This window comes from Carassius gibelio, chromosome A18 (genome assembly GCF_023724105.1).
Source record: "Carassius gibelio isolate Cgi1373 ecotype wild population from Czech Republic chromosome A18, carGib1.2-hapl.c, whole genome shotgun sequence".
In the NCBI taxonomy this organism is placed as follows: Eukaryota; Metazoa; Chordata; class Actinopteri; order Cypriniformes; family Cyprinidae; genus Carassius; species Carassius gibelio.
In genome coordinates, this window is record NC_068388.1 from 1,532,281 (window position 1) to 1,558,749 (window position 26,469).

Here is a 26,469-nt window from a genome sequence, read left to right on the forward strand (position 1 = left end):
AGACTTCTTCTTGTGATTCCTCATGATCTGTCAGGAAGCAGTAATATTTTATTCATTATATTCAAAAGCATCACTTACAGCACCTTTAGCTCTTATATAATGAATATCTAGTAAACTACAGACTCAGAGTATTGAGAATCTGTGTGTGTGTTTTTGTGCCTCTTCTGATCAGCTTTTTCCAGGGCTTTTCTCTCAGTATCTGCGGCTGGAGAAGTGGAAGATAAGAGCAACTCGTTTTTTCCTCTGAAGAAGTGACGTCCAGAGGTCTCCCAGATCTTCACAGATTGTGATGCATGATCTGCTTCCTCTAATGATGCCGTGCCTCTCAGCTCTGGCCGCCCAAGTGCATGCTGGGATATGACCTCCACATTAATCTCTCACTCTCTGTGTGGTCAGGAGAAGCCAATTTCCATCCAATCTTCTTCTAACTTTTTTTTCCTGCAGGGATTGGGAGGGTTTTTAATGTTAGGCGTCTGCTGCAGTCCTAGAGTCACATTAGGAGCCAGTGATTCACTGATGACTGGACATAATGAGAGAGAGACTCAAACAGGTGTGTGTGTGTGTGTGTGTGTGTGTCATTACAGGACAGACCCGCAGGGAAGGTCACGCCAAGCAGCGACTCGCTCGACACACATCAGTACAGCAGTGGTCAGATTTACACACACACACACACACACACACACACACACACACACACACACACACACACACACACACACACACACACACACACACGATTTGAGGTGAAACATCTTCACAGAAACAAAAGCATTGCTACATTGACATTCAGAAGTTTGAGGTCAGTTAAAGAAGTCTGTTCTGCTCACCAAGGCTATTTATTTGATCAAAAATGCAGTAAAAATAGTTATATATATTATTATGATTTAAAACAGCTGTTTTCTATGTGGATATCTGTTAAAGTGTAATTTATTTCTGTGATGCTCCGCTGTATTTTCAGCATCATTCCTCCAGTCTTCAGTGTCACATGATCTTCAGAAATCATTCTGATAATTAACCAAAATTAGTTTATTTTCAATATTTTAACCCTTTAAATAGCATTTTACATTATATGTCACTGTTCCTTTCTATGAAAAAACACATAAAAAATCATTATTTTCCATATTCTACATGTCTTGGGCAAGTCAATGATTAAAAACGACATTTATTGCAATGCATTATTATAATTATTTTTGTGCAGTGTCGAATTAAAAAAATACTTAATTGCTCAGTACATGCACACACACCATACCTTTATATCCATACCAACACAAACAATTAAAATAAGATAATTTCAGTTCAAGTGAAATTCAAAGCAGCAGAAAACAGGCTTCAAAGGCCTGAGATAATGGTGAAGAACAGTGAAAAATGTAAAGAAATTAGGTACAGATATTAAGAAATGAAGGTGAAATATTAAAATTCCAATAACAGAATTTATTTAGATTCAATAGGAACGTATCCAACAAATTCTAAAACAGAGAAGCAGCTATAAAAAATGTATAAAACACTACAAATAAAAAAAGTTGAAGTTATGCACACACTCAAATTAGTTGTAAATCAACAACAACAAAAAAAAAAAACTGCATGTTTTCATACGTTAAAAAATCTAGTTAAAACCAGCAAACTAAGTCTGTGCTACACTGTGGGTCATAAAGTCAAGTAGTTACTTTGCTAGGATCTCAGACGTATGGAAACACAGACCGATTCGGAGCGAGTTCATGGGAAAAAGAGTGTGATTTTCTTCATCAGGCTTCACTTTCGTTGAGAGGATTTAATCAGGACACCAGAAGCTCAATCAATCAATTAAATCAATTAACGATTCAATACTCACCTCTCCATCTCATACTCTTTCACGCCCGGCTTCACACGTTTCATCACCTACAAAGGAAACACACACAGTAATCAGATAAGAGCACTCTACAGAATATTCAATTAGTCATCCACCTCAGTCCTCAGCCGAGGGCTTCCCTTCGCTCTCCAGACAGAGTCTAATAATCTCAATGAACTCTCGCCGACAGGCAACGAGAAAATGACCAGCAATTGCCTTCAAATTACAGAAAGACTCATCCATTTGATGAGATAACAGTCATCTGAGGCGAGGCGGAGAGAAATGAGGGCTGTTTGATGATTGCAGGTTAGGAAGCTTTTATTTCAATCGAGAATCGTGAGTCACTTCGTATAGCGGCGCTGAAGGATCCCCGGGAGACAGTGGAGATCAGGTTGTTGTAGATAATGTTAGTTTGTTGGGTGACAGGGGTAAAATGATGCTTGTGGGAATAAAACTGTGCTAGAATATACTACAGTTCAAAAGTTTAGTGTCAATTAATACAGGATGCATTACACTGAAAAATAGTGATAAAAAATATTTCTTTCTACTTTCTCTGTCAAAAATCATTTTCAAACGAAAATTAAAAATTTTACATTTAGTTGATGTTCATGAAAATTTAGTTGCAGTGTTTTGTTCTGCAAAGAATAATGAAAAATGCATAATTTAAAAGCATTTATAATGTCATGGAAATAATGTCATGTTAATTATAAGACAAAAAGAGCATGGAAGTATGAATTTGAACTTTTAAAAAAATTATCATGGTTCACAAAAATGCAAAAAAAAGTAGAATATTATAAACAGTGGCACTGAAGACTGGAGTAATGATGCTGAAAATTCAACTGCGCATCACAGAAATAAATTACATTTTAACAGATATTTACATTGAAAACCATTATTTTAAATTGTAATAATATTTCAGATTTTTACTGTATTTTTTTGATGAGCAGAAGAGACTTCTTTCAAAAACAAACAAAAAACAATCTTACAAATGTAGTTACCGGTTTTCTCCTTCTGCTTCATAGCTTGTCATATTTTTGTAATTTTAAATTGTTAAAGTATTTCTAACTACTATAATTTTTACTGTACCATTCTAAGAACAATAGTGAGCTGGAAACAGCGACAGATGAGCACTTGACTGGTCTTGTGCCGTTTCAGACAGTCGTGGTCTCCTGAGAAAGATCACCTGGCGCAGGTGAACGTGACGCGGCTCTGGAGCGCTGGGAGTTTGGGATGATCGGGAACCAGCGGCGATGAGCTGCTCAGGTGTCGAGCGCTGGATTTTAATGATGTCCCGCGAGAGGAAGAGGAGACGGTGAAGCGGATAGACACCGCCACAGTAACTCCTCATTTGTCCCTCTATGTACATTCTGTGCTGAATATAATTGGACTCATTAATGATATAAAAGGGTCCAGTGTGTTCTGAGCTGTCTTCTGTCAGATGCTAAGAATGGGAGGGTTTAAGGCATGCAAAAAAAAAAAGAAAGATCCAAAAGTGACAAGAAACCCAATGGAATACATATAATAATTCAGAGCTGCGACTAGAAATACAACTAAACTGTTCTAGGCTACAATACCATTTATTCAAACAAAATCAATGCTGTCAGCACTATTCAGATAGGATTTGTTTCCTAAATGACTCTTAATGAGTTAAAGTTACAGAGTTTAATGTTATACGCTATTGAAGTTTGAATAAAATAAATGGTGCTCCAATATTATGGGTTTGATTACGAGGCATAAACCAATAAAATATATAACCTGAATGCAATGCAAGCTGCTTTGGATTATTTTATTAGTTTTTCACTGGATAATTTGACAATGCTTTCAGCAATGAGTTTCTTTGGCAGCAAAGACGAGAGCAAAACACTTGCTTTAATTTCTGTGTTGAATCTGAAAATTGTGCATAAAGAAAACTTCTAGAGAAAACCCAAGTTAGCAGAACCAATGGTCATTTTCTGTAATATGCAAGAAAAACACTGACAAAGTATGTTTGCAAAACATGTTTACCATTTGGTCATCCAACTAAACTAGTCCTGTCTTAATAGGTTTAACTTTCTGGGATAGAATAAACAAATGCATGCTTGATTGACACAATCAATGCAATTTCAAGATATAGAACTATTTAATGCATCTTTAAACTGATGCACAATATAAAGACAGATGTTTACATTTATGCATGTGGCATTATGCATCTACCCAGAGCGACTTACAGTGCATTAAATCTGGGAATCAAATGGTTGACTCTGGCATGTCTAGTGGCATATAAATGCTTAAAACCACAATTTACATAGACAGTCTATTATTCATATCTGGACGTTAAAAGGTCAAATAACTATCATCCGCTCCTGTCAGACTCAGTAAAAGAGTAAAAGTCCTGGACTGAAGCTGAGCTCTTAATCGCTGCTTGACTGAAAATGACCTTCGTCTCAGCTCTTTACCGCAAAGACAAAATCAGCATTTACAGTCATTTACATTTCAAACCAGCGAAACCTGCTGCTGTAAGCATCACTGACAGACCACGGTGCATTCAGATGAATCTCCCGAAAGCACTCAAGAACAAATCCAGGTCACATTTGATTTCACACCAACAAATAAAGATTGATACTTTGTGTTTAAGTCCATTGTATACTGTCCTGTACTTCCCAGACATCTTTTTTAGTTACTTATTATCTCTGTTGATGTTTTTTGTTACATACTTTACAAATAATTGCACAGTCCTCAGAGATGAACTGATTTTAAATGGCACTGCTGGATGTATATTTACTATATAACGGTGTACGTGACAAATTAAATCTTGAATATAAAGAAACTTATACCTATTATAAGGGCCACTGGGATGAAAATAATTGTAAATATCTTCTAAAGTACTTAAAAAAAAAAAATCTTGAAAAAAAACATTAAATCTGCTGACTTGCAAAAATGCCTCATATTATATATAATATTATAACTTGATAATGCAGAGTACAAAAACTTTAATTTACAAAAGATTTTCAAATGTATTATAGAATATATATATATATATATATATATATATATATATATATATATTAGAGATGCACCGATACTATATTTCTCAGCCGATAACTGACAACCGATAATTCAGAGTGATATTAACCGATAAAGATACCAATAGTTTAGTTTAGTTTAGGATATAATCAGAACTAATCATTGTCTGTTTCTAAACAATCAGCCAAAGGCAAATAGTGCAAATAATTGCTTTTATCGGCCGATGTTGATAACAGATTATTGGCTGATACATCAGAGAATCTCTAATATATAGATATATTTAATAAAATAAGTATTCAAAATATATATAACTGAACTTATAATCTGCAAAGGAGCAAAGCAAAAGGAAATCAGGCATAAAAGTATAAAATAAAATCATGCAAAAAATTGCAACAAAAATATCTGTAATCAAGCTCAGATATCTTTACTGCAGTTTTTCTGTTGATTAAGAAAAATACAAGACTACTTCACCTTACAAATGGTTGTAAAGGCAAAAATACTACAAATGCATCCTATTTAGTAAGTAAATGTGTCAAGCTAAAGCAAAAAGGCACTATTTTTGGAAACCGCCGCCCAAAATTAGTAAGAAACAAGAATCAGAAATACTCATTGAGCCAGAGATCTGGGGAGAGAAAGAGGAGAAAAATCACCCAGAATTTGTTCTGTTAGTCACAACATCACTCATCAAGTGTTTTAGGACATGCATGGAACTAAGAAAGATACAAGATGCATTAACAAGATAAAACTGAACCATGCATAATAAAAATTAAATGACAAAGTGAAGTCGGAACGCCGCTTGGTTTTGAAGAATCTGCTTTCACGCAACGATAATTTTATTAATCCTGATTTCTTTTAATGAATCTTCCTGTATTTCTGAGGAATAAAGATATTTGGAAACATTCTCCTTTCACATCAGCACAAAAATAAGACGCGTCCCAAATCCATTAGCGAAACCGATAAAAAATGCAAGTGATTCTGAATATGAACTCGATTTGGATTCTCAGCCCTATTCTGAACTCTTCCTGTTCAACGTTTTCAAGTGACCGTACAGTGAACTCTTCAAAATCCCTCGTTCCTCATTTCGGCATTTAAAAAAAACAATGTGTTTCTATTGTAGCCTGGACTCGTGTCCCTCTTAAACCAAATATCCAGCAATAACAGAAGACGAGAGTTTACGGCTGTGAGACGTTTGTCTACATCAGCTCTGGCAGAGACTGGCACTTATGAAGACCTGTGAGTGTTAATATGTGCCGAGGCCTTTATTGCTGGAAACGAGACATCAAAAGAGCCTCAAAACATTCATCTGAAGATCGACCCGGTCTGCCAAGGTCACTCTAGATTTGATGAAGTGCTGGGGCTATTTCCATTAAATAAGGCGAGGATAAATGTACATTGAGCTTCTACGATTCCGTCGCCAATGTGGAAAAATCCTGACAACAGCAGAACGAAATCAAATGGAAATCTTTGTATTTTCTACAATTTAAAAGAAATAGTTCACCTACAAACTAAATGGTTCGTTCGTTATTAATGCTTAAGTCATTTCAGAATTTTAAATAGAGCTGGAAATCTCTTAGATTAGAAGAGAATTGTTTTTTGTTTTTATTGCTTAGCATTCAATACAAAATTTAATACAAAAAATCCAATGCAATACAAAAATCGTTATCGTTATAATAAACTTTTGCTTACTTCAACCAGTTTTGGGGGCAACACACTACAAGTAATGTTATGTAATTGGATTACATTTTTCAGATAACTAGTAAAGTAAGGCATTACTTTATGAAATTATGAAATCTACTAGCAATTTCCGAGTGCAATCATTTTTTTCCCCAGTGCAGCGCCTGGTCTAGATGCAGGATTTTGTGCTGAAATATCAGCTGTTTAGCATTCTGGTATTGTCTTGTCTCTGTAAAAGGATAAATGCAATGCTGGCCTAGATACTGATCAAACGACGTATGAGATTTTGGAAGCTTTACATCAAGAGAATACAGTACAGATCTGACTAAAAATGCTTTCTTACAGAGGAGCAGAGACTAAAACTCCAACCAAATAGTGTTTTTAAGTGAGATTTGATGAGCTTTTCCCCTGTAACATCCTCCCTATGTAATTTGCACAAAAACACTGTGCCATACGTACAGCTTGTGACCCAAACGGAGCTGTCTGTGTCGAGAAAAACCCATTTCCCAAAAGCATCATAAGCCTAAAGAGACCATGGGAGGCTTGGGAACCTTTTGAGAAATGCAGTTCTGGTGTTTCAGAGCAATTATCAGGTTTGACTACTTCCAACTAAAGTCTTAAGGGCAGCAGTTTTCAAATTAGAAAACTTAGGGGAAGAAATCTGCCTAAAAACTTATTTTACCTCTTTGTGGGCTTCACTGGAAATGCGGTTGGTGTAGCGCAGAACTTCCAGCTCCATGTCAGTCTTCAGCAAACGACTGCAGACAAACAGAGAGAAACGCGATGATAATCATAAAAAAATATGCATTTGAAGATATAACATATGCTACAAGAGGCTACATGTTAAAAAGTGACTTTACCAGAGAATGAAGTCAATTAAAAAATGTGCATATACTATGCATGTTCAAAAGTTTGAGATCGGTAAGATTTGCTCACCAAGGCTGCATTTATTTGATAAAATAATACAGTCAAAATTCGAAATATTATTATAATATAAAATAGCCGGTTTCTATTTGATAAAAAAAAACAGTAAAAATTCAAAATATTATTATTATTTAAAATAGCCGGTTTCTATTTGATCAAAAAATACAGTAAAAATTCAAAATATTATTATTTAAAATAGCCGGTTTCTATTTGATAAAAAAAATACAGTAAAAATTCAAATATTATTATTATTTAAAATAGCCGGTTTCTATTTGATCAAAAAATACAGTAAAAATTCAAAATTTTATTATAATTTAAAATAGTTGTTTTCTATTTGATCAATACAGTAAAAATTTTAAATTATTATAATTTAAAATAGCCATTTTCTGTGTGAATCTCTGTTAAAGTGTTATTTATTTCTGTGATGCTCCGCTGTATTTTCAGCATCATTCCTCCAGTCTTCAGTATCACATGATCTTCAGAAATCAGAATAATATGATGATTTACTGCTCAAGAAACATTTATGATTATCATCAATGTTGTAAACATTTGTGCTGCTTATCTTAAAGTATTCACAGATGAATAGAAAGGTCGACATTATAAATGTATTTACTGTCACTTTTCATCAATTTAACACAGCCTTACTGAATACATTTCTAATAAACTCCGTACTGACTCCAAACTTACTGACCTTAAAGTTGAATGAAGCTGATATACTTAAAATCCTAAACTTAGCCTAAACCCAGCAGGACTGACGTCAGAAAAATTAGCATTTAGTCTCTCGTTAGTGTTTTTTTCATCACCTCCACCATCTATTTCTGGCCGAGTGTCTTCGATTATGTCTTAATGATGCTGCCTGCGTTACTGAAGTATCTTGACATCTCCTTCTATGACTCAGTGTGAATGTGCCAACTTTCTAACAACACATCTAAATATATCACTGCACACACACACACACACACTGCAGTAACCCATGGTTATGATCTGCCATGTGATTCTTCTCAGCAGCTCAGCAGCACTGAACACTTAACACACGGATTTCTCTCCTGATTCAGACCAGAACACTTTTTCACTGGAGGAAGTGTTATTTTGGATTATGGACGTCTTAATTATGGATCTGTTTCAGCTTTGTTCTTCTCCAGATGTTAACTGGGAGTATAAAGAACATTTACTTGTCTAAACTGACAACTAATGTTTGTGTGTGCGCCTTTAAATGTCAACATTAAACCAAAATTGACATCATTTTCTTTTTTAATGCATGTGCCTGGTCTTTCTGTAAATATAAAGAAAAAAATTGTTTTCATAAACTTAAAAACAAAATCTGCATTTAGTCTGCTGCTAAAACAATCAATCAACTAATTAAATAAATAAAACAATATAAAATACTTATTTCAGCATAATTTTAGCTTTACTTGAAGAATTTTTTTAAAGTAAAAAGTTAAATAAAATTAATGAAACTATACAGACATATGTATATATAAATTACAAAAATATTTTACTTATAAACATGCATGAAAAATTCTAAAACTTTATCTAAAATTTTAATAATATAAAAACTATAATAGTATCTCAATGATACTAAAATAACACTGGTTTCAGTGCAGTTAAAGAAGATATTTTTACCCCTTTAACACGTTTTTGATGGAAACCAGCTATTTTTTTTAAAGGCCTTATCACCCACATCAGTAAATAATAATGTTTGTTTTGTAAACAAATGATAACATTTACAGATTTAAATTACTTGATTGATTTTGGTGTTAGAGGAAACTTTGTGAGAAGTTACTTTGTTACAAAACAAAGTTTTTTTTTTTGTTTTTTTTAAGCATGCCTTTAATATCTGCTTCATCATGGAGAAGCAAGAGCTAAACTCTCTCTTAGAGAAAGATAGCAGGCGAGTGAAGGTAAACCGTAATGAGCCACTTTTTCCAGCGAGGAACAGAGGAGAAAACCTAATGCACACGACAGCAAGAGAAGCACGCAGAGCATTAGAGACAAACCGAGTCTGTCCACACGAGAGTGAAGAGCTCTCAGAGCACTTTACATCAATCTCATTTTCTCAACCAAACTCCCATTCTATGAAGCAATAATCAACATCTGATCTCTGTCAGGTTCAGTGTCTGAATGCATAACGATGCTCTGTTAATTAAAGACAAGACTAACATGAAGAACCAACTTTTAAAAAGATGCCACGACAATCAAAACACCAACAGATGAAACGTTCCAGTAATTGGCGTATACTTTACCTTTCATCAAAGATCAGACGTGTTTTCTCTAAACTGGCAAACCTGCTTTGATTTTGTTAATTGGACTTTAGTAACGAGCTTGTGCTTTAGTTATTAAGAAATGTGATTTAAATGACACTCACCACTCCACAATCACTGGATGCAGCAGGGAATTATTCACCTGAAACCTGCAGAAGAGAAGAAAACACACTATACTGTCTGTACGACTTGTTTTTATTTTATTTTTCAGTTTTTTTTTTACAGATGACATTTGCACTGACATCTAATGCAATGACATTAACATAATTTATATGTATAAATGGTTAAAGATCGAATCCCTCAAGAAATTTCACATTTGGTTCACAGTCTTATAAATAAAATACTAAATTTAAATTAAATATAAAAAATACTAAAATGTATTTAAAATGCATTTATTTTGTGCTAAGTGTACTAAAAAACATTTACATATTTATATGCTTAATAAACATACCGTGCATTTTACATTTGGTTTATTAAACATGCTATTAACTAATCTAGCGTTTAATGCTCTTTAATTGACAGTGAAAATAGTGATGAGGTCCAACTAAAGACATACTGAAGTTTATTTCACTCTGTTAAAATGGAAATATAGCAAGTATATACGTGAAATATCTTTAATTTAAAAATTGAAAATGTTAAAAGATTATACAATTCTTATTAACAATGATTTTAATACACATTTTAGGCATACAATTAAGAAATGTGCATTAAAGAAATTCTCTAAATAAAGATTAATTATAATGTTATATCAGTAAGCCTTAAGTGATTTGGCAATAAACAGGTTAATGGATTTAAAGTATACTTAGTATGAAATAAATGCATTTTAAATAAATTATAGAATCATTTTTTTTTTTCTTACTAGGGTATAATAAAATAAAAACATTATTTCAGCTAGTAACCGAGCAACACCTCATTTAATATAGTTTGATGTGATGTAATAAAATAAAAATAAATGAAAAAATGTTTATATATACACATACTAAAAATGACAAAACTAAATAACTAAAACTTTAATGAAAACTAGGAATCTCAAAATATTAGTGTATATTTATGTTTGTGTACAGCTGACATTTAAGTCGATTCAGAGACTAATAAAATAAAATAAATTATTTTATTTGATGCAACAAAGTAACTAAAGAAATAATAACTTTTTTTATAAAAATTAATAAAAAGAAAAAAAAATTATATATATATATATATATATATATATATATATATATATATAAATATATATATATATATATATATATATATATATATATATATATATATATATATATATATATATATATATATATATATATTTAATATATATATTAAACAAAAATTACAAAAAACTACTAAACAATTACAAAACAGCAAAATTACTAAAACTTTAAAGAAAATATATATTAAAAAAAATCTATAATAGTATCTCCATCATACTAAAATATCAATGCTGCCAATGCAGTTACTACAGACACTTTTTACTACTGAACAAAACTTTGTTTGTGTTTTTGTGCACTTTGAAACATATGATATTTTGATTATTTCTCATGTTTAAATGTTACAGGGTCAGATCTAATATCTCAGAATATTCCTCGTTCGGTTCAGAGTGTTTTAGTTCCTCAGTCTAAACGGGTGGAGGTTTTATTCGGGCGCACAGAGGGCGCCGGAGCAGCTTTCCCTGGAGGGAGGTTTAGGAACAAAGCTCTGAATAAAGGATGAAACTCACTGACTGATGCCTTCAAAGGATGCTTCACGACAGGTGCTGCCGCTATCAGTGTTCACTCCCCGCTACACACACGCACACGCACACGCACACACACACACACACACACACACACACACACACACACACACACGCGCACACACATACACGCACACACACACACGCACACACACACACGCACACACACACACAGAGAGAGAGAGAGAGAGTCTGATGAAAACAAGCACAAGTCACTATTCACATCAAAATAAATGAATGTTATTTATTATTATAGCTATAATTATTAATATAACTACAATACTTACTATATATGTGTCTAATAATACAATAATAAGAATATATTTACATTTTTGTTTTATAAATATATAAATGTATTATTAGAAATTAATTTACGATACATAAATATATTGATATTTCAATAAAATATTTTTTATTTTGATGTATATTGTACATCTATATTATATTATTATGAATATTATATAAAATAAATATATTTTGTTATAACAAAAATTATAATAATAATGTAAAGTTTATTTAAAAAAAATATGTCATAAAAGCCATCTTGATTGACTTAGCATGAAATTTAAGTATATTTCATAGATTAAATATTAAAATGATAATAAAAATATTAATAAATAAAATTTAGTTTTTTAATATATAATTTTATTATCATAAATAAATATAGTATACATTAATATATAAATAGTTGAATAATAGTTTTATTTCACGTTATAAAACATTAAAATAAAAGATTTATATTCTTTTTTTTACATGCATATGTACTTTACAATTACTGTATATAATAATAATAATAAATTAATTTTTTATAAGACAAAAGCCATCTTGATTGACTTAACATGAAATGTAAGTATCTTAAATAGATATTAAATATAAATTTGATAATAATGTTAATAAATAAATTTCACGTTTTTGCATATATTATTATATTATCATATAAATAGTTGAATAATTATGTTTTCATGTAAAACATTACATTAAAAAATTATATTATTTTATTGTGTTTCATGCATACTCCATTCTGTAAATTACTATATAATAATAATAAAAATGTAAATATGCATTATAATCCAAACAACACTAAAATATATGGTTGCCACCTTGATAAACTTAACATGAAATTTATGATAAAGATCTTAAATATATTTATACCGTAGTCCAAATAAAACAAAGTAATGCTTGAATTCTTGAAATCCTTCTTGTGAAGTAAACGAGGAAGATCTCACCAGTGTGAGCAGGACACTCGGCTTCATCTCGGTCAGAACATCAGCAATCTGTGGACGAAAGCTTTCATTAGAGCGGATCCTTGCATTGGCTTTGCAGGAATATCAGGGAAAATCAACATACCGTATTTTTCAGACTATAAAATCGCACCTGAGTATAAGTCGCATCGGTCCAAAAATACATCATGATGAGGAAAAAAACATATATTAGTCGCACTGGACTATAAGTCGCATTTATTTAGAACCAAGAGAAAACATTACCGTCTCCAGCCACGAGAGGGCGCTCTATGTGTTCAGTGTAGACTACAGGAGAACTGAGCAGCATAGAGCGCCCTCTGGCGGCTGGAGATGGTAATGTTTGCTCTTGGTTCATTTCTCTTGGTTCATGTCAAATTAATTTTGATAAATAAGTCGCACCTGACTATAAGTCGCAGGACCAGCCAAACTATGAAAAAATGTGCGACTTATAGTCTGGAAAATACGTAATAATGTTGTGTGAGCAGAATGAGCAAAGCATTGTGGGAAGGAACACATGATATAATCATGTTACAAAATGTTTGCATTCATGAATGTATTTTTTTTTTACATTTAAAAGTTTGGATCATGCACTTTCACACATACAGGTGCATCTCAATGAAATAGAATATTGTGGAGAGTTCATTTATTTCAGTAATTCAACTCAAATTGTGAAACTCGTGTATTAAATAAATTCAATGCACACAGAGTGACGTAGTTTAAGTCTTTGATTCTTTTAATTGTGATGATTTTGGCTCACATTTAACAAAAACCTAGCAATTCACGATCTAAAAAAAGTCTAAATCAGTCCTAATCAAACTCTGTTTAATCAAAAATCAAAAATAAACACTGAACAGACGGCAAAGGACTGAAATATTACACTAATCAGAGTTAATAAAAACAAAACAACACCAAAACTATTGCTGAAAGCACAAGACAGATGGTGAGGAGAAAGAAATGACATGCAAGATAAACGACCGACTCGTAAAACATCTGAACAAAAATCCAAACTTAATTGAGTCTGGCAGGCGTCAAACACTCTTAATTACACTAATTGTATGAGTTGCAGAAATCAGTGATCGAGATGAATGGGCTCAAAATGTCTTAAAATCAATGCAAACAAAATCAATTGTGTTTCCATTTGACATTCCGGCCTTTTATGTAATCCATAGTTTTTTTTTTTTTTTTGTGGCTCTTTTAAAAAAAGTATCGGTTCAGGTACCGTTTAGGCATCGGTACCGTTTTAAAAGTATCGAAAACGCACTGGACCCAACTTAAAAGTTATTATTTCTCACTGGCTCATTTACCAAATGGGTGCTTTCTCTTCGTACTCCGCAAATTAAGCTACTGTAGGTAGTTCGGTAGCGAGACGGTTTAATAAATTAGCATTTGCGATTGACGACGCGATTGACAATGTTGTGATAACTAGGCTTTACCAAATTTAACTCGTTACCCCCCGAACACTGGACATATCAGACGAATGTACCGAATACAGGAAGCTATCAATCAAGAAGGTATCAGGATTATGAGTTAATTTAAATTTTTAGTTATTGATTAATCACTTGTATTAATCATTAATTTTGACAGCACTATAATGTTTATTGTAAATAGACAACCATACAAGAGTAATTGTTACTAAGCCTGCACCAATGTTCTTGTCCATTCCCCTCACAGATTCCTGCAGCTAATCTTGGATGTACATTTACATTCCATTAAAGGTTATTGATGACATGCCTCTGAAGTTTGACTTTTTGCACCATAACAATACTTACAGGCAACTAGTCATCATATCTCTAGTCCTTTAATGTATTTGCATTGTACTAAAGTGCATTCATTTTCAATGGGCATATATGTGGCTGAAACAGGTAGCCTAGTGCAATTCCCAAATTTTTCAACATGAACATTTTCATATAACATTACTGTCATTATGTCCTTTAGAAAAATGTTTTTGAGGAGGTGGGGTAGCTTAGGAACTTGCTGAAATAAAATGTAAAATGAAAATATTTTATTTATTTAGTGTTATTGATCTTAATACTTTAACTTAAATGAAAATGAGAAACAATACCTTGGCAGCTGAAATAAAAAAAGTTTTTTTTTTATTATTTCAGTTAATGTTGATTTTATTTTTATTTTTACTTCGTTTATTTTTAGTTGTTTTAGAACATTTTACTAATGAAAATGAGAAATTTTGCCTTTGCAAATTTTTTACAGTTATTTATTATTTTATTTCAGTTAAATGTTTTTATTGTTTTCTTTTTATTTTCATTTAATTTAGTTATTTTAGTGTCAACTTAAATGTTGCAACCAGCTGAAATAAAATAAGTTTTTTTTTAGTTCATGTAAATTTTATTTTATTGCATTATATTTCATTATGCCTTTAGTTGAAATAAGTTTATTTTAAAAATTGTTACTGTTAATTTAATTTCAGTTTAAGAAAATGTTTTTATGGTTTTATTTTTATTTTATTTACTTTCAGTTATTTTTGTGCGTCAACTTAAAATAAACAAAAATGAGAAATTTTGCTTTGAAAAATCAGAAATGACTTTGTCTTCCTATATTTTTATTTTACATCAGTGCATTGTTATTTCATTTCAGCTATTGATAATTTTTATTTAATTGGTTTGATTTTATTCAACATGCAAAAATCTAAACGGAAAAACAACATCTGAATGAACTGAACTTTGTTTCAAGAGCAACACGTCAAGTTCATTTTCACAACAGTAACAAACACAAAACTGTTTTTTTGGGTGTTCCTTTAGTGCATTTGCATTAGAGATTTCATTTGTTTTCTCAGATTACAGATATCTCTCTATTTTCTGCTCCCAGCTGCTCTGTTTGCCTTCTCAAATGATCTGTTTACGCAGCGCTGAGAGGAACCTCAGGAGAAGGTCATTAACACTCAGAGAGAAGAAAAGAGCAGAGGAGGAATTGTGATGCATTGGTACAGACGCATGCAATGAAGCACAGAAAACACACACAAAAAAAAATCACTTTGTTTGCATCTGAAGTCATGCTTGACAAAGAGACGTGATGCAACGTCCGTCTGACTCGTCTACATCAGCATGCACAACCCGAACCAGAACATAACACATAGACTATTATTACTAGATTACCTACTAGCTGCAATTACAGCGTCGACTACAGTTCGAGATATTCTGGCACAATCGATGCAATCCAAAATATTTAGACTAATCACAAAATCTCTACCTGACACTTTCATGTGCATCGTTTTATGCTGTACATTTCATTCTGATAAACTTAAAATATAGCTAAATAAAATAACAAAAAAATAAAATATTCGGAAATGAAATAAAATTAAGTTTTATATATATATAAAATTATATATATGTATAGTAAAAATACTAAACAATATAAAAACATTCCATATTAAAAAATTTATAAATTAATAATAATAATCTTTTAATTAAATAATAAATTTGCAGAAAACAAAACTGGCTCAGGCCACTAAAGAAATATAATTTATCATAATATAAACACTAATCTGTATTATACATTATAATAGAAAACAAACCTAATGAACAAGTACAAGACACTTTTTGCTGCATAATACCAATAAAACCCTAGTTTTACAGTAAATAACCATAATTGTACAGTTTTACAGTAAAAAAAAAACATTTTTGTACAGTAAAACCCCCAGTTTTACAGTAAAAACACAGATGTATAGTTTAAGTAAAAAACAACACTAGTTGTACAGTAAAAAACCCTGTTTTACAGTAAAAATCCTAGTTTTGCAGTAACAAAATCCTAGTTGTACAGTTGTACAGTAAAAAACCCTGTTGTACAGTAAAAATCCTAGTTTTGCAGTAAAAAAAATCCTAGTTGTACAGTTTTACAGTAAAAAAACATTTTTGTACAGTAAAACCCCCAGTTTTACAGTAAAAACACAGATGTATAGTTTAAGTAAAAAACAACACTAGTTGTACAGTAAAACAGTTTTACAATAAAAATCCTAGTTTTGCAGTAAAAAAAATCCTAGTTGTACAGTTTTACAGTAAAAAAAAACCTTGTTGTACAGTAAAAAAAAACTAGTTTTACAGTAAAAAAAAAAAAAAAGTGTACTTACGTCAGTGGTGTAATGCACCTCATCGACGGCGTATTTCTCCTTGAAGTGTTCACGAGGATAGATCCTGTCAAGACAGATCCAGCTTTAATGAGAACTTCCCATGAAGTTGATACATTTTGTTAAGATCCTTCTTGTTATTAAAAGATCAAACAAGATTTATTTTAATGGTTACTCTGATGGAAACAGATACTCTGTTGGACAAATACTGCATTCTCTTCAGTCCTCAGATCATCAAGTAAATGAACTCTTGATGTGAAAGTGTGTTTGCTTCTTGGAAGTGAAGAAATCATGCACTCCTTTTCAAACTGCACATTAAATCAGAAATGTTACTTGAGCAGTAAATCATCATATCAGAATGATTTCTGAAGATCACGTGACACTGAAGACTGGAGGAATGATGCTGAAAACACTGCGGAGCATCACAGAAATAAATTACACTTTAACAGATATTTACATAGGAAACAGTTATTGTAAATTTTAATAATATTTCATTTTTTGTGTATTTTAAATTAAATAAATGCATTCTTGGTGAACAGAAGAGACTTGCATTAAAACATTTAAAAAACACTACTGACACTGAACTTTTGTATAACGATTAAACAGATATATATAAATAGTATTATTAATCTATTATTATTATTATTAATCTAATAATACATTTACATATATATATATATATATATATATATATATATATATATCCTTATATGTTGAATATATACATTTTAAATACAAAAATGTAATGTGTTAAAAAATGCAATACAAATTTATGTATTACATACTTATTTAAATATAAATATAAAAATATAAATAATAATTAGCATATCCTTATAATAATCTAATAAATATAAAAAATATAAAAGTAGACATTTTTAGAATATATATTTTTATATTATGTATTTTAAATATATATATTTACGGTTTATGAAATATTTATGTGTACATGTTTAACATTTACATTTATACAATACACATTTATTTTAATACAAATATTTAAAATATAAATATAATAACTTTAAAAAAAATAATCGAAATATTTACTATATAGGTCAACCATTTCATTATTCTCCAAATATTTTTCTTCAGTAATCAGTAAAAACAGCATCGCTTATCAAACCAGGAATATTCATTTTTTAATTTATAATTTAATTAAATAAATCAAAGGGGTTTCAGAAGGAAACTGACAAATACATTCTGGTGAAACTATAAAAAGATGTAAAGATTAAATGTTTGCAGTCTCCAAAGTGAATCAAATCCTGAACGGGAGCGTCACGCACTCGCCCATCCATGTGGCGTAGCTCTCCGGCAGTTTGGGAACAAACAGGATGGATTTCTTGGAGTCGACGTCGATGGCACCGTAGCAGTTAGCCTCCGTCACACCGAAGGTCCAGTGGAAAAACGACTCCTGCAGAGCGACACACAGATCTCTACAGCATCAAGTGACTCATTTACATACACACACACACACACACACACACACACACTCTACACGTGTGTAACCTGTCAATAAGCCATAACACAGACACTATTCAGTGTTATTGATACAAATGGTTAATTATGTAACATTGGTTTTTGTTTATTGTGGATTTAGGTGTGAAGAATGATTTTATGCATTGCTGGGCTACAAAATTTGCCTGAATGCAATCATAAGGCAATGCATTACACACAATGCACAAATTGCTAAGGTCTTCTTCTACGTTCAGTTTTCTCATTCGGGTCATTGATTGGAATCACTGAGCAGCAGTCTGAAGTAACTAACAAGCAAACAAGATAAAAAATAAAAATCGAAGAAAAGTCTTGCTAGTGCCATAAGAGTAGATGTTTAAATAACAGATTTAATTTGTTGGTATGAACATGTTAAACACATCACATTTTCCAGATATTAATAATTAAATAAATGCATATTAATTTAAAAAAAATATGAAATGAAAAAATAAACAATATTTTTAAAATGATAAAAATAAATAATAAAAAAAAAGATACAATTAATATATTAAAAAAATTATAAAACAAATAACCTATTTAAAATAATAAAAAATATAATAATAATAATGTTAAAACATTAAACTAATAAATATATTATAAATTGTAATATCATCTAATATATAATAAAAAATATTATGATTATAAAATATGATAAATTGTAAATAATTTTAGCATTTTTACCTTTTTAAATTCATTATTTTCTATCATTTAAAATGGTATTATTTATTTTATTTTTACATTAGACAAAAAAATGATAAATCAAAAAATACATAAAACGTTAAAAATACAAATAATTTAAAAATGAATGAATGAATAAATGAACAACTGAATGAATGAATGAATGAATGGACGAGCAACTGAATGAATGAACGAATGAACGAACGAACGAACGAACAAATGAACGAACGAACAAAAATGAATGAACGGACAAATTAACAACTGAATGAATTAATTAATCAATCAATCGAATGGACAAATGGACAAATGTATGAATGAATGAACAACTAAAATGAATGATTGAACAAACGAAGGAAAAATGAACAACTGAATGAATGAATGAATGAATGAACGGACGAGCAACTGAATGAATGAATCAATCAATGAATGAATCAATCAATGAATGGACGAATGGAAGAATGAACAACTGAATGAATGAATGAATGAACGGACGAGCAACTGAATGAATGAATCAATCAATCAATGAATCAATCAATGAATGGACGAATGGAAGAATGAACAACTGAATGAATCAATCAATGAATGAGCAAATGAATGAATAAACATCTAAATAAATGAATGATTGAACAAACGAACGAATTAACAACTGACTGAACGAACGAACGAACGCAATCAAAAGTTGGAAACTGGTTGCAAAGCTTTTGTTGTACTTGTGTAGAACTAATGAAAGCTCTCTGTTGTGTTGAATTCCAGTTCAACATCTTGTAGGTAGCAGCCAATTTAATTCAAATTCACCCTCATGAATAATAATGAGACCATTCTTAGTCAATCTTCTTCTGTGCCGAGGCTGATAATCAAATCCACGCCTTTGTGTTCGACTCATTTTATCGTCTTAAGTGCATTACAGAGTTTGTGTGCGTTCAGAGGATTTCGTAACAGAGCATTGCAACAAAACCACCGCAGGATACGTGCAAACTCACACGCACAAATTAGAAAAGTGCCATGCATTTTATTCAAATCACAAATGTGCATATCAACACTTCAAAAAGAAGCAAAAACTACAACACAAGACAAGCAAATTAATGCTTATGAATTATTTACAGTTAAATTATGAAGAAAGCAGGAAGCCCTCGAGTAGTAAACATCACAAAACTCAAACGCAAGCCTCGCTGCATGAGACAATCTCTGCCAAAACAACACAGGATGAGCACGTTTCTGTAGCTAATGAATGAGAAACACGCTGCTCATTATGTTCAATCAATTTATGTAAATGCAGTTAATTAGGGGTCTCTATCAGACACCCAAGCGTTGAGCTGAAATAAAAGGTCTGAACTCACACGCCTCTTGCCAACACAAATTATCATTTAGCATAACATAAACAATAGCACCACTTACGAACACTCAATAATCATTTAGAAACAAAAGAGCGTGTTGATGCATGCTGTAAATGCATCGATCACAAGTCACAAAAATCAGGTGCTTTTTTATTATTTAATAGTTTTTTAAAGTTTTCAGATTAAAGTAAAAAGTTTGGTATCACTTTACAATAATGTCCCATTCAGTGTTATTTTAGTCTAATTGAAATACATTATATTGTAGTTTTTATTCACAATTTCATTTTAGTTACATTTTTAATAATTTTGTTGTGCTTTTGTATTTTTTATGCTATTTTCAATGTTTTTAGTTTAGTTATTTTAATAGATAATTTTTAGTAAAAGTTCAATTAAATAAAAACGAGAAATGTGCCTTGGCAACTCGCTGAAATAGCATTTAAATAAAACTTTATTTCAAGTATGCTTTTTAAAATTATTTTAATTTTAGCTTCAGTTTTAGTTAAAAATAATAACTTAGTTAAAATTAGTTAATAGATTATCTAACAATGAGTAATAATTTTCAATGTATATTTATTTAAAACAAAGTTTAAATAAATAAATAAGAAATTATTTAAATGACAAAATTAATAATTTTAATAAATATTTATTAAAATAAAATATAAATAAATATTTACAAATAAACTATTTTAAATAATTAAAAAAAAGTGTATGATACATTTTATTATATATATATATATATATATATATATATAATTTATTAATTTATCTTTTTTAAAGTTAGTTAATAAAACTGTTCTTTGGTCATATTGAGTCAATTTTATATTATTAACAAATACAACTTTTTAATTAATTAGCTGGGTCTGTCACAAATTTATTTCATACAAATAATCGCAATTAAAGATGTAATTCTATTTTGTTCAAGTCATGCACAGTCTAAAACTAATGTGTGTTTTTGACTTCATTGTGCATAAAATAATAATAATAAAAAAAATGAATGGCACTTCGTTTAGCACTTATATTTGGATGGCAAACTGTGAATTAGACTTAAACTGCACAATAATTGTGGCTTTCTTGAATGATAGTGATTGGATTGAATAATCGTGATCAGGTGCTTAATGAAGCGTGTGTTTTGATAGTCGCACCTGTCTGAAGAGCACATCGGTGTCAGTGCAGTATCTCTGCTTCTGTTCTCCTCCCTGAAGAACCAGCACAGATCCATCCTGAAGATCCTTCTCAGCTCTCAGGCCTCGACACAATCGCTCTCGGTTCTCTGCAAACAGGGCGGCCGAAACCCTCAGAGTGTCCTTTCCCAGCCAAAACACTGCCTTCCTGTCACACACGACACAAACACATACATGTCCCTCAAGAAAACACTGCAAATCAATACTGGGAGCATGCACTTCAACCACAAACTAAAAGATCTTTTGCTTTTCTATTTATTTAATATACACACAAACTGTGTTAATGGTTGCTACACACACAATCGTGCTCAAAAAATCTGCTGAGATGAAACTGAGAGCTTGTGACTGTTATGCAAGAGCTGGATTCGATCCCATGATGACAGAGGAATTCTTTCTGCTAGAAGAGCTGAAAAACATCAGGCAAAACTTAAAGGGATAGAAGAATTCAAATGCAATTTATTTCTGGGATGCACAGATGGATTTTCAGCATCATTTCTCAGTCTTCAGTGTCACTGATAGACATGAAATACAATATAACAGTTGAAAGTAATACTTTTTTAAATAGTAAAAATAATATATTATTTCACATTAACTTCCACAAATAATAACGTAATAATAAAAAAATAATAATAATAATAATAATAAAAGAAAACATACACAAAATGCTTCAATAAAACAAACTTTAGACATACTTTGGCCAACTTCCATTGACCCTGTACTATAGTATTGTACTAATGCATTAGTCCGGTTTTGTAAGAAAATTTACACCACCGAAAATCAATCAGAATTTGTTTTTATTCGCAAAATAAAAACAGAAACGCGAAACTAAGACAAAAACACCAACTTCTGCAAGATTTCTGGATTCTGAACACGTGGAAACACGCATGCGCAGAAGCACAGCACGCCTCGCGAGCGTTCAACAATCAGCTATCTCGTGATTATGAATAAAAGCGAAATCTAGAGTAAATTAAAACAGGAGAAACTCACTGCTGTGAAGATGCCATGCTGCTGCTGCTCGTGTGAGAGATCGAGTCACGTGACCGCGAGCAGCTGGTCAGTCATCACGTGACCGCGCACTCGTGTATCCTGTGTGCGAGCACAGCCAATGCTGACTAATGAAGTTACTGAAAAACAACAACAACATACGGGAAACATTGTAATTTATTAGTTTGCATCGATGTAATTGATCACACTTATCCCGTGTGTGAATATGCATGATCACTAAAGGCACATTTTTATTATATCTATATATATAACTCACTCGGAAATTATTCAACTGCTTTAAAAACAAACAACAAACCCCACAGGCCTATTATACCTATTATATATATTTAAAAAAAAATAATTCACAAGACTCCACTGGGCCTATAAGGAGATTCTCACCGTCAGCAGCAGCAGCAAAAAAATATATAACAATATTAAACACAAAAATTATATATATATATATATATATATATATATATATATATATATATATTATATTAAATATATATATTAAATATTCTTGAGATTCAGTGGGATTTCAAGTGCTGATATTAATGTCATGATGAATATGAGGACTTGCATGGGATATTCATTTTATTTTACTTTTTAAATGAAAATGCATTTACACTAATCACTGCCAATTACTAATGCAATCTTTGCAACACAAAATCAAAAGTGACCTGTTTACCATGTTCCTGGTTTAATGTGCAATTTATTCCAATCAAAACAATGCTGCTTAATTTAATAAAGAAAAAAGAAAAGGTTGATAAAGGGTGAACTTGACATTCATCCTCCTCAAAAGTGGGAATTAAAACGATTATGCATTTTCAAGTAGACTTTGTCCAGTTCAGTGCACATTTGAGATTAAAACAGTTTTGGAAACAAGATTCAGTTTTTCATTTGTGCAATGCAAAATGAACAAGAAATGCTTTTTTAAGTTGTTGTCTCTGTTGATGTCGCTCTGTGTAAAACATTCTGATAGATCTATAAACTAGTATTATATAAAGTTTAGCATAACACAAAGCCAAAGCATCTGCTCAAATGAGATTTTCATCTTTCATTGCTTCATAATTCCTCTGAACATCACACAGCGATGGCGCTTTGAGCCCGAGAGAGGGATTTCAGCAGCATCATTACAAGTTTTTCTCCTCGAGGAAATTAAAAGACAATTTGAAGATGCACAACACAATCTACTGCTGTATCATCGCTCTTTTTGTATCATTTAATCCTTTCAGGATGTGTCCCTTTTCGTCAGGCCTGGATCTGTGGATCTTATCATCGGCTTCGTTCAGCCCCAAACTCTAAAATAAGAACAGCAGTAAAAAACACGATCACATTCCCTGCAGAGAATGCATTACAGATTTAATAAAAGTCTGAGAAACGGATGCATTTAAGCTCATTCTGCTTTGCTTTGTCTAATGTTTCTCGTGACAGATAACCACATGACTCCATCAGGGATGAATTTGCATACAGTTACCTCGAAATGCCGGTGAGGACTTTCTTCTGGTGGTTTTTAAAGAGCCCTGTGGCTTTGATGTTGTAATTGCATCCACATAGTCTTGCTGATTAGCTTTTTTCATTCATCAGGTTGGTTGATGATCAGCAGCCCTGTTGATATATACAGGGGTCTATAAAAAAAAAATATATATTCTAAATTAAAATTTAAATAAATAAATGCCAAAAAGACAAAGAAAAACCACACACTTTATTCAATCGCTTTATCTAATATCTAACAAATTAACAGCTGTTAAAAAATGATTGACTCAAAATATTTATATTTATATAAGATAAGATTTATATTAATATGATAGTATTTATAAATATATCATTTTAATTATATTTTATATTTCTTTCTCTCTAGAAATATTTAAAAAAATGTAAAATGTAAAAATATAAAATATATATATATATTCTATATTAAAATGTAAATAAATAAATGCCTAAACAAAGTTTAGAAAATAAAAAATATAATAATAATAATAAATGTGAAAAATATTATTTTATTTAATTGCTTTATCTAATATAGCAATAAAACAGATTAACAGCTGTTAAAAAATTAAGATTGACTCAAAATATTATATATATTTTATATATTATATGTGCATATGTTAGACATGATTTATATTAATATGATAGTATTAAGAAATATATCATTTAATTATATTTTATATTTCTTTCTCTCTAGAAATATTAACACACACACTACCTCTCTATCTGTCTCTCTCTCTCTTTTACACACACACACACACACACACACACACTTGCTCTCTATCTGTCTCTCTCTCTCTTTTACAGACACACACACACACACACACTACCTCTCTATCTGTCTCTCTCTCTCTTTTACACACACACACACTTGCTCTCTATCTGTCTCTCTCTCTCTTTTACACACACACACACACACTACCTCTCTATCTGTCTCTCTCTCTCTTTTACACACACACACACACACTACCTCTCTATCTGTCTCTCTCTCTCTTTTACACACACACACACACACACACACACACACACACACACACACACACACACACACACACACACTACCTCTCTATCTGTCTCTCTCTCTCTTTTACACACACTTGCTCTCTATCTGTCTCTCTCTCTCTTTTACACACACACACACACACACACACACACACACTTGCTCTCTATCTGTCTCTCTATCTTTTACACACACACACACACTAACACACACACACACACACACACTTGCTCTCTATCTGTCTCTCTCTCTCTTTTACACACACACACACACACACACACACACACTTGCTCTCTATCTGTCTCTCTCTCTTTTACACACACACACACACACACACACACACTTGCTCTCTATCTGTCTCTCTCTCTTTTACACACACACACACACACACACACACACTTGCTCTCTATCTGTCTCTCTCTCTTTTACACACACACACACACACACTAACACACACACACACACACACACACACACACACTTGCTCTCTATCTGTCTCTCTCTCTTTTACACACACACACACACACACACACACACACACACACACAGCTGCCTCTGAAATAGGGTCTCAAGGACTGCTCTGATATCTGAGCATCTACAGCAGTATAAGAGCCCCGTCTCCTCAGAGAGAGACACACGCTGCATGTAGAAACATCTGATTTTGCTGAAAGGCATGGTCCTGGTGTTTGAGAGCATTCAGATCCCAGCATGCATCTGTGCTTCTGTCGTGAGGATCCATGAAAACAGCTGGAGCCTGATCTCACCAGCATCTGTGAGCTAAAGTTTCTTTCCGGTGTCTTCAAATTCATGAAACTACATTGACTTGTTTTACATCTGTTCTGTGATGAATATCCAGGTGTTTCTGAAGTTTACCATCTGTAATCTTTCATAATACGAGGTTTCTGCAGGACCTAAAAATAACAAATTATGGCCTTAAAAATAAAAAAAATCCTCAGAAATGGTCTTCAGTCGATTCTGAGTTCGTGTTAACATCCTGAAATGCAGAATAGTAGTGAATTAAAGATGTGTTAAAGTTTCAGCAGTTTCATTTTATTTCAAATGATTTTAAAGCTTTAACCAAACTTATCAGTGTTTTATGTTTCAGGACACATTTTCTCGGATGTAAGATGCAAAGTCACGGATGAATGCAATTTCTGCATTACATTCTGTCTGCATCTGCTATATATAGCATATATCTATGAACAGATAAGCAAGGTTTGTTCAGAGCAACAATTATTGTTGTCATGCAATTCTGATTTATTCTAAATTCTTCAGTTTGTTGCATGAAAAATTAGGATGCTTTGGGCCTTGTTCAAAAAGGCATTGCATGTTTTTAGTTTTTTAGCTATAAAATGTATTTTATTTTATATATTATTTTATTTTATATTTCATATTCTTTTTATTGATACTGCTATTTTATTGTATATTGTATTATTTTTTATTTCATATTATTTCATTTAAGTTACAATTAAAAGTGTAATTAATTGTTTAAACTTTTACTTAGATTTTTAATTTACATTTTTATATTTATATTATTTTTATATTTTATTTAGTTTTATTATAATTTTTTATTTTACTTTT

At 31.5% G+C, this 26,469-nt stretch overlaps 1 protein-coding gene and 1 long non-coding RNA gene across 2 annotated transcripts in view; both read right to left on the reverse strand.

The window, feature by feature from the left end:
• pepd (peptidase D) overlaps nt 1–22,540 on the reverse strand; it is a 44,938-nt gene extending 22,398 nt beyond the window's left edge. The window contains exons 1-9 of the mRNA XM_052531534.1: nt 22,404–22,540; nt 21,378–21,564; nt 18,016–18,143; nt 16,739–16,802; nt 12,643–12,690; nt 11,402–11,463; nt 9,792–9,836; nt 7,185–7,260; nt 1,829–1,875 (exon numbers count right to left, since the gene is read on the reverse strand). Coding sequence (XP_052387494.1) covers nt 1,829–1,875; nt 7,185–7,260; nt 9,792–9,836; nt 11,402–11,463; nt 12,643–12,690; nt 16,739–16,802; nt 18,016–18,143; nt 21,378–21,564; nt 22,404–22,420 — 674 coding nt within the window. The 5' untranslated portion in view covers nt 22,421–22,540. The remainder of the gene's footprint in view (nt 1–1,828; nt 1,876–7,184; nt 7,261–9,791; nt 9,837–11,401; nt 11,464–12,642; nt 12,691–16,738; nt 16,803–18,015; nt 18,144–21,377; nt 21,565–22,403) is intronic.
• Nucleotides 22,541–22,981: 441 nt separating this feature from the next.
• On the reverse strand, nt 22,982–24,150 carry LOC127934269 (uncharacterized). The gene is made up of 2 exons (XR_008147740.1): nt 23,878–24,150; nt 22,982–23,701 (listed from the first exon to the last, which is right to left on the reverse strand). It is a non-coding gene; the product is annotated as an uncharacterized LOC127934269 (long non-coding RNA).
• Nucleotides 24,151–26,469: the final 2,319 nt, after the last annotated feature.